General features: G+C 40.7%; 1 protein-coding gene across 1 annotated transcript in view; it reads right to left on the reverse strand.

The window, feature by feature from the left end:
- Positions 1-19,128, reverse strand: part of LOC140478629 (scavenger receptor cysteine-rich type 1 protein M130-like) — a 90,742-nt gene that overhangs the window by 18,390 nt on the left and 53,224 nt on the right. Inside the window, exons 8-10 of the mRNA XM_072571846.1 lie at positions 12,450-12,767; positions 2,298-2,618; positions 257-562 (exon numbers count right to left, since the gene is read on the reverse strand). Coding sequence (XP_072427947.1) covers positions 257-562; positions 2,298-2,618; positions 12,450-12,767 — 945 coding nt within the window. The remainder of the gene's footprint in view (positions 1-256; positions 563-2,297; positions 2,619-12,449; positions 12,768-19,128) is intronic.

Consider the following 19,128-nt stretch of genomic DNA (forward strand, 5'->3'; position numbering starts at 1 on the left):
TTCAATGCACAATGAGCAACATATTTTAAAGTACCGGTTTACATTAACTCTAGTTTTAATTGGCGATGTATAATGTTTTCTATGAATTGTATTCAGTGAATGAAATGTAAAATCTGCCCGAAAATGGTCCAGTTAATCTGAGTGAAATACTAAATCAAAAACCACTATCCAGGACGACTGACATTAAGGTCTAATGCAATATTAGGCACAATTTGTGTTGGATAATTAAAGGTATTCTAATTAAAGATATTCTTACCAGAGCAAACCACCCCAACTCCATCGGCAATGGACACCTCTTCCATTTGTGTAAAACTGCAATTCCACAGGAAGGGTTCATTTCCATTGCATTTGACATTGTTGATCAATGATGGTCCTGTGCCTTTCCCAAACTTGGTGTGGTTGTAAATGTTTATTGCAGAGCCACAATTCAGTTGTCTACAAACTACATCCGCATCATTGAAATTCCATTGAGTGTCAGTCACTCTCCCCCATTTGCCGCCATAGTAAACTTCTACTCGGCCATCACAAATGGTCTCCCCATTGGCCAGTCGCATCTGCCAATCTTCACCTGTAGAATGTAATTTGACAATCTAGGTTCATTCAACATTTCAAAGTTGAAATGTAGACATCAATTCTAAAAGTTGTTATTCTGTGGTTACTCGTTGCTCACAAAATGCAAAGGAAATGCATTACAAGTACAGAATATAAAGGTTGTCAGCAAGTTAAAGTGAGTAAGGATCTAAGAGAAGCTTCAGTCAAAACATTTCAAATGAGGAAAGCAAAATATGTTTTCGCTTGAACTGCATGTGGCCGGGGAACGTTCGCAGTTTTTTTTCCCCCTCGTCTGCCTTTGGGGTTCGGCTGTAAATGCTGGCCTCACCAAAGATACACACATTCCTGGAATGAATAAAAATCAGATTGCCGTTTTGTTTCGTTATTTCAGAGCATGCGGACATCATCGGGAAGGACAGGGTTTGTTTTTGAGAAGGTTACAGTTTGACCGTAACTTGATCCCACTCCAGAATGTATGCTATTGTCATAGCCACAGACGTGTTAGAGAGGGAGTTGCAATGTGTTGCCTCAGAAATGATGATGAAATGGCAATATATTTCCAAGTCATGATGGCCTGTGAGCTGAAGAGTGTCTGCATTCCCCACACCACCCCTCCCGCAAATTATCCCAGATTCAATCTTCCAACTGGGCACCTCCCGCTTGAACTGTCCTACTTGTCCATCTTCTTTCCCACCCATCCGCTCCACTCTCCTTTTGGACCGACCATCAACACCTACACCATTCATCTCCCTATAGCATTCCCCAAAGCCCCACCCCCTGTCCTTAATCTGTCTGCTGCCTTGGGCCACCCCCTCACTCCTCTCGAAACGTCCTGGGATGCTGCCTGACCGTGTGTGCTTTTCCAGCATCACACTTTTCGACTCTGATCTCCAGCATCTGCAATCCTCAATTTCTCCTAGTATTACTGCATGCCTTTCTTCTAACAGATGGTAGGTTTCTTGGGAATGAAACGTTCTGGCAGAGAGATTTGATGAGTTGCAGTGGTGTATATTTAGGAGAAAGTGAGGACTGCAAATGCTGGAGATCAGAGCTGAAAAAGTGTTGCTGGAAAAGCGCAGCAGGTCAGGCAGCATCCAAGGAGCAGGAGAATCGACGTTTCGGGCATGAGCCCTTCTTCAGTATATTTAACCTATCGGGTCTATTCTCATGCTAAAACAAAAGCAGAACAGTTTAGTATGACGCTTCTTCAGAACGCTGCTCTGAAGTTCTGGCTCCCAGACTTGAAACATGAACTCTGTGTTCATGTCCGTGTACAGACTGTGCAGGTCTGGCAGCATCTGGGAGAGAGTTATCGCGTCGAGTGGAATGACCCTACTTCAGGACAGGATTCGAAACATTAACTCTGTTTCTCTCTCCACAGATGTTGCCAGGCCTGCTAAACTCCTCCAGCAATTTCTGTTAACGTTTAGGACTTTCAGAATTCTGCAATTATATTTTTCTCAGAGGAAGTGTTAAATCCGATTTCGATCTCCTCTGACAAAGGAGATGCATTGAAGGGTAGGAAATAAATAACTGTCGTATCCTGCTACCTGGAATCCCTCACTGTGCTATCTCTTGTCGCTCGGAAATTAACAAAAATCAAACAGATTCGTGCAACAATTGCAAAGCAGAAGAATTCGGACTTTTGTCGCGGCAACGAGCCATAATGTAATCCCGCACTCGAGAAATTGAACACTAAAATAGATACAGCTAAGAGATTAACGAATACTTGAAGCTGAATGAACACCTACTAGTACAGATGACCCCAGCATCATTGCTGTGGGAACACCGATGCTGTCCCCAGGATGAAACCGTGCAGTCACGCAACTGCATTTCATTGCCAATACATTCGTATTTGTCATTCCATATCGTTCCATTTCCCTCTCCGAAAAATGCGCCTCCTGGTGCTGCTATTGCGGCTCCACAACCAAGTTGATTGCAGACAACTGCTGCATCCTGTAAATCCCAGTCGGTATCGCAAACTGTGCCCCAGGTATCATCCATGAGTATCTCCAGTCGGCCTGAGCAGGTATCATTACCACCAACTAATCGTGGTCCCCTTTGACCTTGGTGCAGAAGCAATACATGTTATCATGTTCTGATTTCATATTCTAATGGAAATAATCTATTTTGTCCATCCCGACAGTACGTATAGGAGAGGTTGTTGGAAAAAGGAAAACTCGATATATTTTGGCAAAGGCTGATTAAGAAGTCCCACAATTTTGACAGACAGAGCAGCTTTGACGACAGCAAAATGTCGCTGTGACAACGGATAGGTGAAGGGGAAAGAGCTGTGCAGATACAACAGGTAGGACATATGTAAAGGGTCAAGATGTAATTCCGTGGTAGAGACTGACACAAACATTCTGCGAATGAAAGGAAGCTAGACAGAAGCAATCATCTGAATGGAAATTTTGGAGTTGAATTCGCCCTATTATTGTGAAATGAAATAGCAAAATTGAATTGTGGTTCAGGAAGAGGTTTTTTAGATTAGAGATTCCAGTGCAAAAAGAAAAGGTGGGAACTAAGCAAGGTAGATACTTTCCATTTCACAAGATGGTGAAGTGGCAACACGGAAGAAAATTGACTGAACACATTGGACGCTACCGGCCATTTATTGCTCTGACTGTAAGTTTGCAGATAGGGACAAAATCCATTAGGATCCGAGAGAATTCTATACGACTTATTTTGAAGTAGCTGAAGTAATTACTTCTGAGCTTTGGTTCCTTTTGTTTTATTAAAAAGTGCACAGCACGGAAACAGACCCTTCGGTCCAATTCGTCCATGCCGACCAGATAGCCTAACTTTAGATTCCCATTTGCCAGCACTTGACCCATATCCCTCTAAACCCTTCCTATTCATATACCCATCCAGATGCCTTTTAAATCTTGCAACCTCCATCACTTTCTCTGGTTACACAATCCACATATCCACCACCCTCTGTGTGAAAAAATTGCCAATTAGGTCCCTTTTATATCTTGCCCTTCTCAACGTAAACCTATGCCCTCTAATTCTGGACTCCCCCACTCCTGGGAATACTTTGCCTATTTATCCTATGCATGCCCTTCATGATTTTATAAATCTCTATGAGGTCACCTCTCAGCCTTGGATACTCCAGGGAAAACTGCCCCAGCCAATTCAGCCTCTCCCTATAGCTCAAATGCTCCAACCCTGGCACATCCTTGCAAATCTTTTCTGAACCCTTTCAAGTTTCACAACATCCTTCTGATTGGAAGGAGACCAGAATTGCACAATTCAAAAGTGGCCTAACCAACCTCCTGCACAGCTGTAACATAACCTCCCAACTCCTATACTTAGTGTTCTTACCAATAAAGGAAAGCATACCAAACACATTCTTCACTATTCTATCTACCTGCGACTCTAATTTCAAGGAGCTATGAACATGCCCTCCAAGGTTTCTTTGTCCAGCAGCACTCACTCGGACCTTACCATTAAGTGTATAAGTCCTGCTTAGATTTGCTTTCCCAAAATGCAGCACCTCACATTTTTGTCTGCTGCTGTCTTGCGACAAGTTCCTACAGCTCAATTTGAACTTCAAATGCAGGTTCTTTGAAAACGGTGATTCGCGTAATCGATACCAACAGTGAAAGGGATATATTCTAGTGTCACTTTGAATCATCATGCTGAAACGCGAACAGAGAACTGGGCCAAATGTTGAAATCAACCATGTCACCTACGTCATTGACGGAGGCATTAATAGGGGGAAAAAAATTCGAATCTACAGGAAAATAGCACAAATTTTAAACTTTGCGTTCCACTCGAATTTTGCAGAAAGAAGGGACAAAACACTTACCAGAACAAATGATACTGACATCATTTCTGTGTGTGCAATTCATTTGTTTGCTTTGTAATATGGGGCAATCCCAGAGAATCGTCTCATTACCCTGGCACTCATAGACATCCTGCCACACAGGACCACTGCCCTCTCCAAACCGAGCCTCTCTGAGCACTGCTATCACTTCACCACATTTCAAGGAAGCACAAACCACACGAGCGTCTTGTGAATCCCAATGTGAATCACACACTGTGCCCCAAGTATTCCCTTTCTGTATCTCCAATCTTCCAGAGCATCCATCTGTTCCAGCAACCAATCTTGGCTCTCTGTGTTCTGTTGTTTTAAAGAAATGGGATAAAACTTTCAACATCACTGGCTTGAATTCATGATTTAAAATAAGAAAATTACTTCACTAGAGTTTAACATTGTTCAGATGATGAAATGATAATTTAAGTTGAATGTTTACTTCTTCCAAATATTTGACATTATTTAGCTTTGCAATTTTTGGTGACCCACTGGTGCAATTGAACAGACGTGTTTCTGAATCTCCGTTTTATAAGCTCATTTGCATTTTCATTTGTATTTTACCTTTTCTTAAATCACAGTGAGAAAAAAATTAAAAAGAAGACTTAGTTGACCATGCTGAGATATAATATTGAAGTTCAAGTACCTCACATCAATGATGCAAACGCAGAATTTTATTTTCATGATTTGAAACAGCAAGGTATCCTTTTGGTATAAAGTGATCACAAGTTGTAAAATGTGCCTGCCATAGCTAATAAATAAGCTTTTAAAATTTTTAATCCATTCAACACATCTCTATCTTCAGAATGTCGCAATTATTAATTGCGGTTGATAGCTATAACATGTCGTATATGTGTTCTTTATGACATTAAAATATGGTACAAATAAATATATCACAACTGAGTCTGTTAACTTTTTGGAGGGGTGGAGTGGAGGTGTGGAGAGGAAGGGAATGTGACAGCAATTTGTGTCCTTTTCTATATGGACAATAGCAACTCAAAAAGGGCTTCTCTAAAAGCACTTTCCAAAACTGCTTTCCCTCACCCATAGAATGAAATAAATAGCAAATGCATGGAACATCAACACTTGCAAGCTCCTTTCAAAATCGTACATTGTTTTGTCTTGAAAATCATTTGCCATTTCTCTCACAATGATGTGGAATTCTAAAAATCCCTTCCGAACAGAACTATGGTTCTATCGATGCCAAAGGGATTGTTGAGTTTGAAGAAAATGGCTGATCACCACTTTCTCATATTCAATTTATGATGGGCAGCAAACGTTGGTCTCACTGATGCCCAAATCCTGTGATGGAATCAATTAAATAAATCCACACCATGGTAATGAAAATTATGAAGTACATAACTAAATTTTTTCTATGAACAATGTGACTTGGTATCCCAAATCATGATGACCCATAAGTTATTTTCATTTTGAAATGACTACACATATCAACGTCATTCAATAGCCAGAAATGATGTGATTTCATGAGTCACCAGTTGGTCACACCTGGAGTCTGCTTTACAATAAATGCAGAAATTGGAATTTACTTTCCACACTTAATTTAAATAAACTTGCTAAATAGAGCATATTTATATATAAAACAATAATATTTTATCTCAGCATCATGTAGTTAGCATAATTTGTTGAAGGGGCAGGAAAACGTATGTTTCTTATTTGTACTCTGTCAGGAAGAATAGAGTAGCTGAATATTATTTAAATGTAGCAAGACTCCAGAAAGTTGCAGCACCACAAGATTTAGGATTCAGTTGGGAATCCAGGTTAAGTTGATAATAAGGAAAGAAAATGGAATGCAGTTCAAAATTAGGGAGTTTGTGTTAAAACTACACAAGGAACAGCTGGAATACTGTGAACAATTTTTGTCTGTTTCTTATCGATTGGCATTTAAGTTGTTTTTGATTTTCTCATTAGCCCTTCTGCACTGATTGTGAAATACCCATTCATCTATCCTAATCCAAGTTTTCCACTCTTGACCCAGATCCTTATATGTTATATGATCACCTAAATTTTTCTTCTAGGTCTTAAGGGTTCCTGCATTCATCACTGTTTCAGACAATGAGTTCCAGATACCTTCAGCCCTTGATAACAAAATATTATTTTCTCAAATTCCCTCTAATACTTCTGCTACATATCTGAAAAACTGTGTTATAATTATTGACCCCTTCACTGTAGGGACATTATTCCTATCTACACTGCCTATGCCCCTCAGAAGTTTGTGCATTCAATCAGGTACACATCAGCTTTGTCTGCTCTAAGCAAAACAGCCCCAGTTCATTTGGTTTCTCTTGAAAGCTGAATCACTTCAGACCAGGTAACAACTTTGTAAAGCTCTTCTGCACTTTCTCCAGTGCAACCACAGTTTCCAACAATGTGATGACCAGAACTGCATCTATTACTCCAGCTGTGGCTTAACATTGTACACGGTTCATAATCTCCTTGCTGTTGTATTCACTATTTTGTCAAATAAAGGGTAAGTATTACATATGCCTTCTCAACCATTTTATCTTCTTGCCCTGCTGCTTTCAAGGACACTAAGATCTCTCAGATCCTCTGTACTTTTGAAGGTGCTACCATTTGATGTGTATTCCCTTGTCTTGATACTCCTCATTTTTTTCAGCACTGAATTCCATTCGCCACTGTTAAGTCCATATGATGAGTCTATCTACATCAGTCTGCTATCTAAGGCTTTCTTCTTCACATTTTTTTCAGGCTATTAATTTGTATGGCATCTGAAAATTTACTGATCATACCACCCGCAATTATGCCTAGCCCATTAATGTACACAATACAGCCATCATCAAACCCTGTGGTACACCAGTGGACACAAGCTTCCAGACATTAAACATTATTTGACCATCACCCTCTGGTTCGTGCCACTAAATCAATTTGCCACATTTAACTGGGCTCTTAGTTTCTTAGTCAGTCTGCCATATGAGTCTTTGTCAAAAGCCTTACTGAAGTCAGTGTAACCTATATCAATTCTATTACCCGCATCTAGACACGTTGTCACTTCCTTGAAAAAAAGGAGTCAATTTTGAGACATGATCTCCCACTAACAAAGAAATGCTGACTATCTTTGAAAAATCTTTGACTCTCCAGATGGAGATTAATTCTGTCCCTCAAAACTATTTCCAATTGTTTCTCTTTCGCAGTTGTTAGTTTAATTGTTTATCCCTACCACTCATCTTGAATAATGATACCACATTAGCTGTTCTCCGATTATCTGGCACCCCTCTTGTGGCCAGTGATGATGTCAAAATTGATAGTAGAAGCCATGTAATCTCCTCTCTTGCCTTCCACAGCAGCTTGGCATGCATCTTATCTGGGTATAGGAATTTTTCCACTTTTGAACCTGCTAGATGTCAATGATAATCTCTCAATGCTAATTCATTCAAGCACAACAAAGTCCCCCTTCCTGGTTTCCTGTCCTACATATACATCTGTGCAATGAATACAGATTCAAAGTGCAAGTTTAAAACTTCAGCAATGTTGTTTGGCTCCACACACAGATTGCTGCTTTGCTTCCCAATTGGACTTATCTGTCCTCGGTTATCCTCTCGCTTCTAATATATTTTACACCTTTATGGCTCTACATTCTATTTGTTACCATTTTGAATGTCTCCAATTGCTTTGATGCATAGAATGCAGATGGTGGTGGTGGAGGGTGGCTTTTCACACTGGGGGCTTGTGACCAGTGGTATGCCAGAAGAATCGGTGTTTGGTCCACTGTTTTTTTGCTATTTACATGAATGACTTGGATGTGAACAAAGGCAGTATAATTCGTAAGTTTACAGATGACACCAAAGTTGAAGATGTATTGGACAGTGAAGAGGGTTACCTCAGAGTACAATGGGATCTTAATCAGTTGGTCAATGGGCCAAGATGTGGCAGTTGGAGTTCAACTTGGATAAATTTGAGGCGCTGAATTTTGGAAAGGCAAATCAGGGCAGAACATTTACACTAATGGTGAGGTCCTGAGGAATATTGCTGAACAAATAGATCTTGGAGTGCAGGTTCATAGTTCCCTGAAAGTGGAATCACAGATATATGGGATAGTGAAAAAGGCATTTGGTATGCCTACCTTAATTGGTCAGAACTCTGAGTATAGGAGTTGTGAGGTCTTTTTTGTGGCTGTATAGGACATTGGTTAGGCCACTTTTGGATTATTGTGCAATTGTGGGTTCCCTTTAATAGGACGAGTGTTGTGAGACTTGAAAGGGTTCAGAAAAGATTGACAAAGATGTTTCCAGAGTTGGAGGGTTTGATCTATTGGGAGAGGCTGAGTTGGCTGGGACTGTTTTACCTGAAGCATTGGAGGCTGATGGTTGATCTTATAGATGTTTATAAAATCATGAGGGGCATAGATAGGGTAAACAGACAAGGTCTTTTCTTTGGGGCAGGAGAGGCCAGAATGAGAGGGTATTGGGTTAGAGTGAGGGTGGGGGGGGGGGGGTGGTGGGGAGGGGGGGAGAGCTTTTGCACTTCGAATTTGCCTATATATCCGTCTTTCCACCTCCTCAAACTATTTGGGTATTTATAGTGCAGCCAGAAAAGTGACTTACACCATTTAGTTTTTGAGGTCTATCCACATGGCCTAATTCATGGAATCTTCTAAGATAACATCCCTCCTTGCTGACACTTTGTTCTCCACTGTGATATTACCTCCTTTTCTGCAGATCTCATTATCATGCCTAAAGTGACTTCACTTTGGCATATTGAGCTTTCACTCCTGCCCCTCTATCAATCATATCTCCATGACAGCAATAACATGACATCCCCATATGAAATCAACACTGTCAATTCAGCGGCATTACTCGAAAGACTTCATGCATTGAAATAAATGTCATACAGCCTTGCCGTGATTCCTTGTGCCTTAACATGACCATCTATGCCTCACTTTCTAGATAGACTTGGTTCTTCTTCTCTATTTTCTTGTGCATGATCTTTTATATACCTCTATTCTGTATTCCATCTTCAGCCAAATTAGTTGAAATTCCCACCACCCACATGACCAAACATTCCTGCAAGTATGAACAGGTCAGGTGCAATCTGTCAGACTTGTGCAGCTCAAACCTTTGCCCGAAATGAAGCTGATTCAGATCCATAAATCAAAAACACTCCCTCCTGTTCCAACTTTTCTGCCACAAACTTATCCATTCTACATGCTAATTCCTGTACTCACTCGCATAGACAGACTATGACCAAGGGAGAATACCTCAGAATAAGGCATTGTCATTCCAAGACAGAGGTTAATATTAATTTCTTCTCTTGGAGGATAGGATAGTGAACTAAAGTATTCTTTGCTGCAGAATATTCATTCAGAATATCCAGGCTGAGATAACTTTTTTTATAAAGAAACAAATTATGTATTAGTGGGCAAAGGCAGGGTAGTAGACTTGAAGATTATCAGAGGAGCTCCAGAGACCCATTTAATATTCTGTGGCCCCGTGTTTGAATCCCACTCTAGCAGATGGTGGAATTTAAATTCAATAAAATGATGGAATTAAGTTCTAATGATGACCATTAAACCAACACGATTTTTAAAAAGTCATTTGTATTACTCAAGTTCTTGAAAGAAAGAAATTGCAATCTGTACCTAGTCTAGTTCACATGTGTTTCTCCAGACTCATGGCAGAATTATAACAAATTATAACTAAAAGGTGGAAGTGAAAAATTAACTCGGCATTTTTGTCTACAGACATTGCCAGATGGGCTGAGTTTCTCCAGCACTTTCATTTCCTGTGATTGACTCTTAACTGTTTTCTGAAATGGCTTGGAAGCTATTTAGTTCCAACGCAATGAAGGGAGAAATGCTGGCTGAGTCATTGATGCCACATCCCATGTGTAAATTTTTAAAAATTATTTGGCTTACTGTAATTGAATGTAGCAATCTCGATCAGACAAATGGTCTACCTCTGTTCTGATGTCTTACATTTCAATTATCAACCTCTAACTGTAACGAGTTCCACTCTTAGCGTTTTGGATAGTCTGCTATAACTTTTACTCAATTAAAACCATTTGTCCCTCAGCATCTTTGTCACAGCTGAGGCAACATTTTACCTCTAATCAGAGTGAGGTTTCCCTTTCATTTCTACTCTTGATCAAACAGTGGCAACTTCAAGAAGAGACAACCAAAATAAGAATTGCGTAATGTATAAATCTAAGAAACATCACCGATCTTTGTAAGGCATATAATTACTATCACTACAAGGGCAGGTCAGCAGTATGACACATTAACTTTTTGATTCTCCAGAGCCTTTCTCTGAGTCAGAGGCATGAGTCAGAAATGTCATGGAATACTCTCCTTGATAATCCATCTCCAAAAATGCTCAATCACACCACTGAGAACAATCCAGAACAAAGCAATTGGCTGATTTGTTACCACATATATTCACTGCCTTCACACTGATGTTCAGTACCAGTAATGTATACCATATAAAGATGCATTATATACATTCAGGAAGGTTACTTGGGCAGTAATTGCCAACCCCATAGAAGGACAAGAGGAGCAGGTACATGAGAATGCCACTACATGCAAGCTAATTTTCAAGCCATTCATTATTCAGACTTGAAAATATTTTACTATTCATTTAGTGCCATGAAATTCCCTGTATCCCATATTCTTGACTTTATGAATGAGCCTACCATCGGGAAACTTATCAAATGCCTTGCTGAAGTCCATATACACCACATTCACTGCTCAACCTTTATCAACCTGTCTCATCCCCTCCTCAAAGGACTCAATAAGGTTTGTGAGGCATGACCTGCCCATCACAAAACCTTGCTGACTGCCTTAATCACACTATGCATTTCCAGATAGTCATAAATCCTATCTATTAGAATTCTCTCCAAAACCTTGCTGACCACAGATGCAAGACTGACTTGCCAGGGATTTCCCTATTCCCCTTGTTGAAAAGAAGAACAATATTTGCCTGCCTCCAATCCTCTGGTATGACTCCCATGGAGAGTGAGGAAGCAAAAATCTTCACCAGCAGTTTAGCAACCTCCTTTCTCACTTCCTGGAGCAACCTAGGATAAATCTGGTCTGGCCCTGAGGACTTACCAATCTTAATGTTTGCCAAAATTTCCAACACATCAACTTCATCAATCTTGATCTGTTCAAGCCTGCTTCCCAGCTTCTCAAAGTTCTTATTCACAACAAGGTCCCTTTCCTTAGTGAAAACCAAAGCAAACAAAACTTATTTAGGGCTTTCCCTATCTTTTCTGACTCCATGCACAAGTTCCCTATGCTATCCCTGACCAGCCCTACCTTCTCCCTGATCATTTTCTTATTCCTCACATATGTATAAAACGTCTTTGGGTTCTCCCTAATCCTTCCTGCCAAGCCTTTTTTGTGCCTCCTCCAGGCTCTCCTCAGTCCATTTCTGAGCTCCTTTCTAGTAAGCCTGTAATCCTCTAAAGCTGTGCTAGATCCTTGCTTCCTCTATCTTACGTAAGCTGCCTTCTTCCTTTTGACAAGAAGCTCCTCTGTTCTCGTCATCCAAGGCTCCTTAATCGTACCCCTTCTTGTCTGTCTCAGAGGGACAGATTTGTGCATCACTGGCAACAACTGCTCCTTAAACAGTCTTCACATGTCTGTTGTGCCGTTTCTGTGGAACAATTGCTCCCAATCTGTACTTCCTAACTCATGTCTGATAGCCTCATAATTTCCTTTTCACCAATTAAATATCTTCCCTTGGTAACTGCTCCTTTCCCTTTCCAAGGCTATGGTAACTGTGAGGTAGTTGTGGTCACTGTTACCAAAGTGTTCTCCCACCGCAAGATCTGACACCTGTCCTGGCTCATTGCCGAGCATCAAATCTAAAAGAGCCAAAAAAAGTCAGCTCATTACTATGTTCTCATTGGTAACTAGGATGGGCAATAAATATTCCATAATTTGTTTGAAAACTTAATTTCTAAATCGATAGTCCACAAGGTAGAATTCAATGATATTGAGTTGTTTAATAATTTACTTGATTATACAACTTGTTCAGTATTGTAGCATGCAAACATGTCAATGGCACTTTATTATCTAAAATAATATAGACGGAAAAGTTACCTGAACAAACAACACCAGCTGTTTCTTTCTCCGCAGAGCAGTTTTTGTGAGCCAAATGTTTAATCTCACATTTCCAAGGGTCCTCCTCAGTGCCTTTGCAATGAAGTCTAAAGTTCAGCATCGGCACATAACCAGCCCCAAACTGAGAATTCCCTGATGCAGATACAGCGTCGCCACAGCTCAGAAATTTGCAGAAAGCACGAGCTTCGTTTATACCCCACATTCGCCCACACATTACAATCAACGATGAAAAGCTCGCGGCTTCAACTCTTCCAGCGCAAGGGCTACCTCCATCCTTCAGTACAGCAATTTGTCTGGCTGTCAGGGAAGAATGCATCAGGATATTCACATTAGCTGGCATGCGCCAGTTTAACAGAAGACAATAAACCACCTGTTTAAAATCATTTTAACAACAGCTATCACAGCCATTCTTCCTGTTTCAAGGCACACTATTAATAAATCGACGGAATAGGAGGTTAGCTCTACAATTACAAAAAGATCGTAATCGCGAGTGGTCATTATAGCATGACACAGAGCACAGTCCTTTAACATATAAGATGTATTAATAGAGGTAATAGATCATCAGCAATTATTACTATAAAAAGAAAATATACAAGGCAGAAGAGACAAAATATATTTTGGAATTGTGGATAATAATCAAAGTACAAAGATTCGAAGTCAGATGCCACGGAGAAGCAGAGAGGTTCCACACACAGGTAGAATTATCGTTATGTTTTATGAAAGCGACAGAATTATTCTGCAGTCGCAATATTGATCGACCGCTCTAAAGTCAATCAGTGCCAAAAAAAAATCTGAATTTCTGGTCCACTAACATTACCACTGTGCTATATCTCTCCCTGATTCTCGTAACTGGTAAAACGGAACGAATTGTCTCCTTCATTTGCCTCATGTGTCTCGAGAGGTGAGAAGAGGGATTAAACACAAGTTTCTGATATTATTATTTAAGCTACTTGAGGGTCTCCTGGCCAAACCATAACTAATGATATCGCACTTTATTGTTTGAGCACTCATACACTGTATCCGTCATCCTCGAATTTGGCATTACTGCTTGAATGTTCACTTTGGCATAACTTAATTTTTAACAGCAACTTTCTTTCAAAACGGAGAGCCTACCTCAAATGAAGGTTGGTTGCAGCACAATATTTCGAGACAATATAACTCAGCCATGGTTGAATGTGAAGGACAGGAGCAACGTTGAGGGAAAAGGTGTGACAGTCATGAAGTTGAGTTGGGGGCATCAAGTTTGAGTGTTTTGTGCAAATTTACCTATGAGCTAAACGTGAATGCAAATCCAAAGAGAAAAAGCAGGCCACTTGTTAACCCTTACTGTCTTGAGGTTATCATGGGAGGCCATGGGCTGGGATTGTTTCAGCTTTTATAAGTATTTTCAACCAACCAGGTTGCACGTGCTAATGTACACCTTTGGGTTAGCTGGGACATATTCTTGACCGAGATTGATAGGTTCTTGTTGTCTAGAGGAATTAAGGGCTACGGGGAGAATGCTGGTAAGTGGAGCTGAAATGCGCATCAGCCATGATTGAATGGCGGAGTGGACTCGATGGGCCGAATGGCCTTACTTCCACTCCTATGTCTTATGGTCTTATGGACCTCATAATCGAGAGAAAGGTTACGACCAATGTGCCTGAAGAAACAAGAACCATTTTGATCTTCCTAGAACCTTATTTACTGATAAGAGACTGGGCCATCAAGGTATCAGCAAATAATCTCTCAATTATAATCATTCATGCTTTTCGAGAGGATAATGCAACTAATTTAAATTTACAGATTGTCAAAGAGGGATTTGGATAAATACATGATAAAGATATAGAAGACAAGAAATGTTTTCAATTGAAATAAGCTCGAAATTTGCTCGAAATAAGAACAAGTTTAGTTATGAACACAAACTGATGAGTAGTTACTCGGAATGTCTGAAATTTTGTTGACTGCAACTATCACAACTGGTTTTCTTAAACTGTAGATTCTGAAAGATATCACCAGAGAAGCAGAGGCGCAAATGGCAACGGACATCCAGGAATGAAACCATAGGAAACACAATGTGTTCATAGGATCATGCCCGGGACCTTGACTCTCCTGCTACTCGGATGCTGCCTGACCATTTCCAGCACTACAGTTTTCAATTCTGACTGTCCAGCACCTGCAGTCCTCACTTTCTCTATATAGAAACAAAGCCAGATGTAGAGCTCCATGATGTCACAATAGGTGCACACTCAGATGTTTTTGGTCCAGCAATAAAATAGTGCAAACATAGTGCCTTTAGAGATATAAAATGTCTCAACTTGCTTCACAGAAGCATTATAAAAGAAACAAGACACCTTGCCACATGGTGAGAAATTAACAAAGACAACAGAGTTAGGATGAAGGAATGTCTGAAATGAGTAAAGCAAGATAATGAAACATAGCCAGTTAGATAAGGAATTTCAATGTTGAGGGCGAAGGAGCTGTAGGCATGCCCATCAATGATAAAATTGTTGGTGCTCAGGTGACCAGAAGTAAAGAATTGATGATACCTCATATCGTTTGAAGAACTCTTGTGTTTCAGTGGTAGTCTCCATGCCTGAGACCAAGAAGTCAGGATTCAAGTGCCATCTGCTTCAAAGATGTGTGATGATATCTCTGAGTAGGTTGATTAAAAAATATCTACCTTGCAGCACTTGAAGAAGGTCCCACATGGGACAGTGGCACAGGGTACATTGTAAGACCCACCTGTCCAGGTATGGAAACACGGATGTTAAAAAGGTTTAGGCCTGGAAGTTATTGCAAGGCTAGGCAATGGAAAGATTTAAATGCAAGGATCAAGAGTTTAAAACTAAGGAATTATTGAAATGGAAGCTAGCATATTTCAAAGACCATGGAGTTGAATATTGAGCCGCAGGAACTAAACAACACAATTCTGCATGATGTTACAGACTTGGAAACTGGTGGCCTTAACGTTGGTGCAATATGTGGGCAGTCTGATGCTATATATGAAGCTGAAATGTCCAGACTTTGGCTTAGTCAATTCTGGGCAGAGTTGGAGTTGTAACGCAAAAGTGAATTTAATGACAAGGGCAGAAGACATAGCTTTCAACTTCTCTCTATCCAGCTCAGGACACTGGACACATAGTTTGATAACTTGAACAAAGTGGGAAGGCTGAAACAAGTGAGGGAAAACTAGGTGTCCCGGTATTAGAACATATAACATAGAAGGTTACAACGCAATACAGGCTCTTCAGCCCTTGATGTTGTGCCGACCTGTGAAATACATCTGATGTCCATCTAACTCACACCGTTCCATTATTATCCATATGTATGTCCAATGCCCATTTAAATACCCTTAAAATCAGTGAGTCTACTGTTGTTGCAGGCAGGCAGTTCCATGCCCCAACTATTCTCTGAATAAAGAAAATACCCCTGATATCTATCCTAACTCAATCGCCCCTCAATTTAAAGCTATGTCCTCTCCTGTCAGCCTTCACCATCTGAGGAAAAAGTTTCTCACTCTCCACCTTATCTAACTCTCTAATTATCTTATACATCTCGCTTAAGTCACCTATCAACCTTCTTCTCTCCAATGACAACAGCCTCAGTTCCCTCAACCTTTCCTCTTAAGACCTTCCTTCCATGCCAGGCAACATCCTCGTAAATCTCCCCTGAACACTTTCCACATTGTTCTTATAATGCAGTGACCAGAACTATATGCAATATTCTCGGTGTGGCTGTACCAGTGCCTTGTACAGCTGAAACATGACCTTGTGGCTCTGAATCTCAATCCCCCTACCAATAAACGTCAACACACGATATGCCTTCTTAAAAACATTATCAACCTGGGTGGCAACTTTCAGGGATTTATGCACCTGGATGTCGAGATTTCTCTGTGCATCTACACTGCCAAGAATTTTACCATTAGCTCAGTACTCTTCATTCCTGTTACTTCCTCCAAAGTGAACTACCTCACACATTTCTACATTATACTTCATTTCCCACTTCTCAGCCCAGCTCTGCATCTTATCTATGTCCCTCTGACACCCACAATATCCTTCGACACTATCCACACTTTTGCCTACCTTAGTGTCGTCCACAAGTTTACTCACCCACCTCACTATGTCCAAATCATTTATAAAAATGAAAAACAGCAGTGGCTCTAAAACAAACCCTTGTGTCACACCACTGGCAACTGAGCTCCAGGATAAATATTTCCCATTAACCACCACCCTCTTCTTTCAGCTAGCCAATTTCTGATCTAAACAGCTAATTCACCTTCAACCACAAAACTCTGCATTTTGTGCAATAGCCTACGTGTATAACCTTATCAAACGCCTTATGAAGTTCATATACACCTTCTGTGCTTTTCTTTCATCCACCAGTTTTGTCAGCTTCTCAAAGAAATGTGTAAATGAATTTTCAATTTTACAAATGGCACTTTGAAGGAAACATGAAGATTATAAATATAAGTAAGCATATTTTAACCAATCTCTCGTTCTTCCTCCTTCTCAGAATGTTTCTGTGTCCCCCTTGTAGATGTCTTCCAATGTCTGTACAGCCAAAAGTGGAAGCTCAATATATGACTACATTGGGGAATGCAATAGATACTCTTGGACATGTTGCATGCAAAGTATCAAGATACATGCAAAAAAGCATATCCAATATTAAATGCCTATCCATTTGGAAACAGAACTGGCTCAATGGTAGAAGGCTCAAAAGGTAGTTGTGGAGGATTGCTTTTCAGACTGGAGGCCTGTGACCAGTGGTGAACCACAAAGATTGGTGCTGAGTCCACTACTTTTCATCATTTATATAAATGATTTGGATATGACCATAGGAGGTATAGTTAGTAAGTTTACAGATGACACCAAAATTAGAGGTGTGGTAGACAGCAAAGAAGGTTACCTCAGATTACAATGGGATCTTGACCAGATGGGCCAATGGGCTGAGGAGTAGCAGATGGACTTTAATTTAGATAAATGTGAGGTGCTGCATTTTGGAAAAGCTAATCAGATCAGGACTTATACACTTGATGGTAAGAGACCTAGGAGTGCAGGTCCACAGTTCCTTGAAAGTAGAGTCAAAGGGCGATAGTGAAGAAAGCATTTGGTATGCTTTCCTTTATTCATCAGAGCATTGAATATAGAAGTTGGGAGGTCATGTGGTTGCTGTACAGGGCATTGGTTAGGCCACTTTTAGAATATTGCGTGCAATTCTGGTCTCCTTCCTATTGGAAGGATATTGTGAAACTTGAAAGGGTTCAGAAAAAAAATTACAAGAATGTTGCCAGGGTTGGAGGATTTGAGCAACAGGGACTGTTGCTGTTTTCCCTGGAGCGTCGGAGGCTGAGGGGTGACCTGAGAGACGTTTATAAAATCATGAGGGGCATAGACAGAATAAACAGACAAGTTTTTTTTTGCTGTGGTGGGGGATTCCAGAACGAGATGGCATAGGTTCAGGGTGGCAGGTGAAAGTTATAAAAGGGACGGAAGGGGCAACCTTTGCATGCAGAGGGTGGTGCATGTATGGAATGTGCTGCCAGAGGGTGGAGGTTGGTACAATTACAGTATTTGCCAGGCATTTGGATGGGTATATGAATAGGTTTAGAGCGATATGCCGACTGCTGGCAAATGGTACTAGATTAGGTTAGGATATCTGGTCGGCATGGACGAGTTGGACTGAAGGATCTTTTTCCGTGCTGTACATCTCTGACTCTATGATGCAAATACCTTTACAGAAGAAGCCTACAACGGTCCCAGTTTCACAGCTCTGCTGGTCTGAAGCACTGAATGAGCATTCCGATAGTGATGACTCAGTTCCTTTGCAATGAACTTTCTCCAACAAAATAGGTCCTGTTTCTTGTGAGATTGGGATAGGTAATGTTGCGTGATAGGCGTTGCAACCAATCTGTCTACAGACGACTTCTCCAGCTGTTGAATCCCACAGGCTACTACAGACGGAGCCCCACCGACCTCGGTGACGAACGAGCAGTTGCCCAGCACATGTCCCCTCCAGACCCACCAGTCTCGATTCGCTCAACTCTGTTAAACATTCAAGGAGAGGCATTAATTTGTAAACCATCCAGACTGATTTGACATGGTCATCCTGGAATCATTAACTTTAAATCACAGCTTTAAAATAATTTGATAATCAATTTGCACTAATAATAGAATTTTCTTTTGCTACTTGTGTCGCTTTGATCCGCGTTTATGTTTGAGACAAAAGAAAATTAGTTGATGAAACTATTTTACTTATGGTGCTGCCGGTTTTCAAAACGATGTCTTATATTCAGAATTGATCACGGTCGACTGAAATGGTACGAAATGTAAATTACACGAGGCACTGCCAGTTGTTGCACACGTCCTTAGAACTGTAGAATCTTTTGAGTGTGGAAGCAGGCCATTTGGCCGATCGAGCCCTCCGAGCATCATCCCACACAGACCCATTCCCCATAAACGTCCCGGCCAATCCACCTAACCAGCGAATCTCCGGAAAACCAGAGCACCCGGAAGAAACCCGTGCAGACATAGGGAGAATGTGCAAACTCCACAGAGACAGTTGCCTCAGGGCGGAATCAAACCCGGGTCCCTGGTTCTGTGATACAGTATTGCTACTGACCGAGAACCTGATACAGAGCAAAAACATACGAAATCGTATTTTAGCAATTATTTGTTGT

This window comes from Chiloscyllium punctatum, chromosome 6 (genome assembly GCF_047496795.1).
Source record: "Chiloscyllium punctatum isolate Juve2018m chromosome 6, sChiPun1.3, whole genome shotgun sequence".
NCBI lineage: Eukaryota > Metazoa > Chordata > Chondrichthyes > Orectolobiformes > Hemiscylliidae > Chiloscyllium > Chiloscyllium punctatum.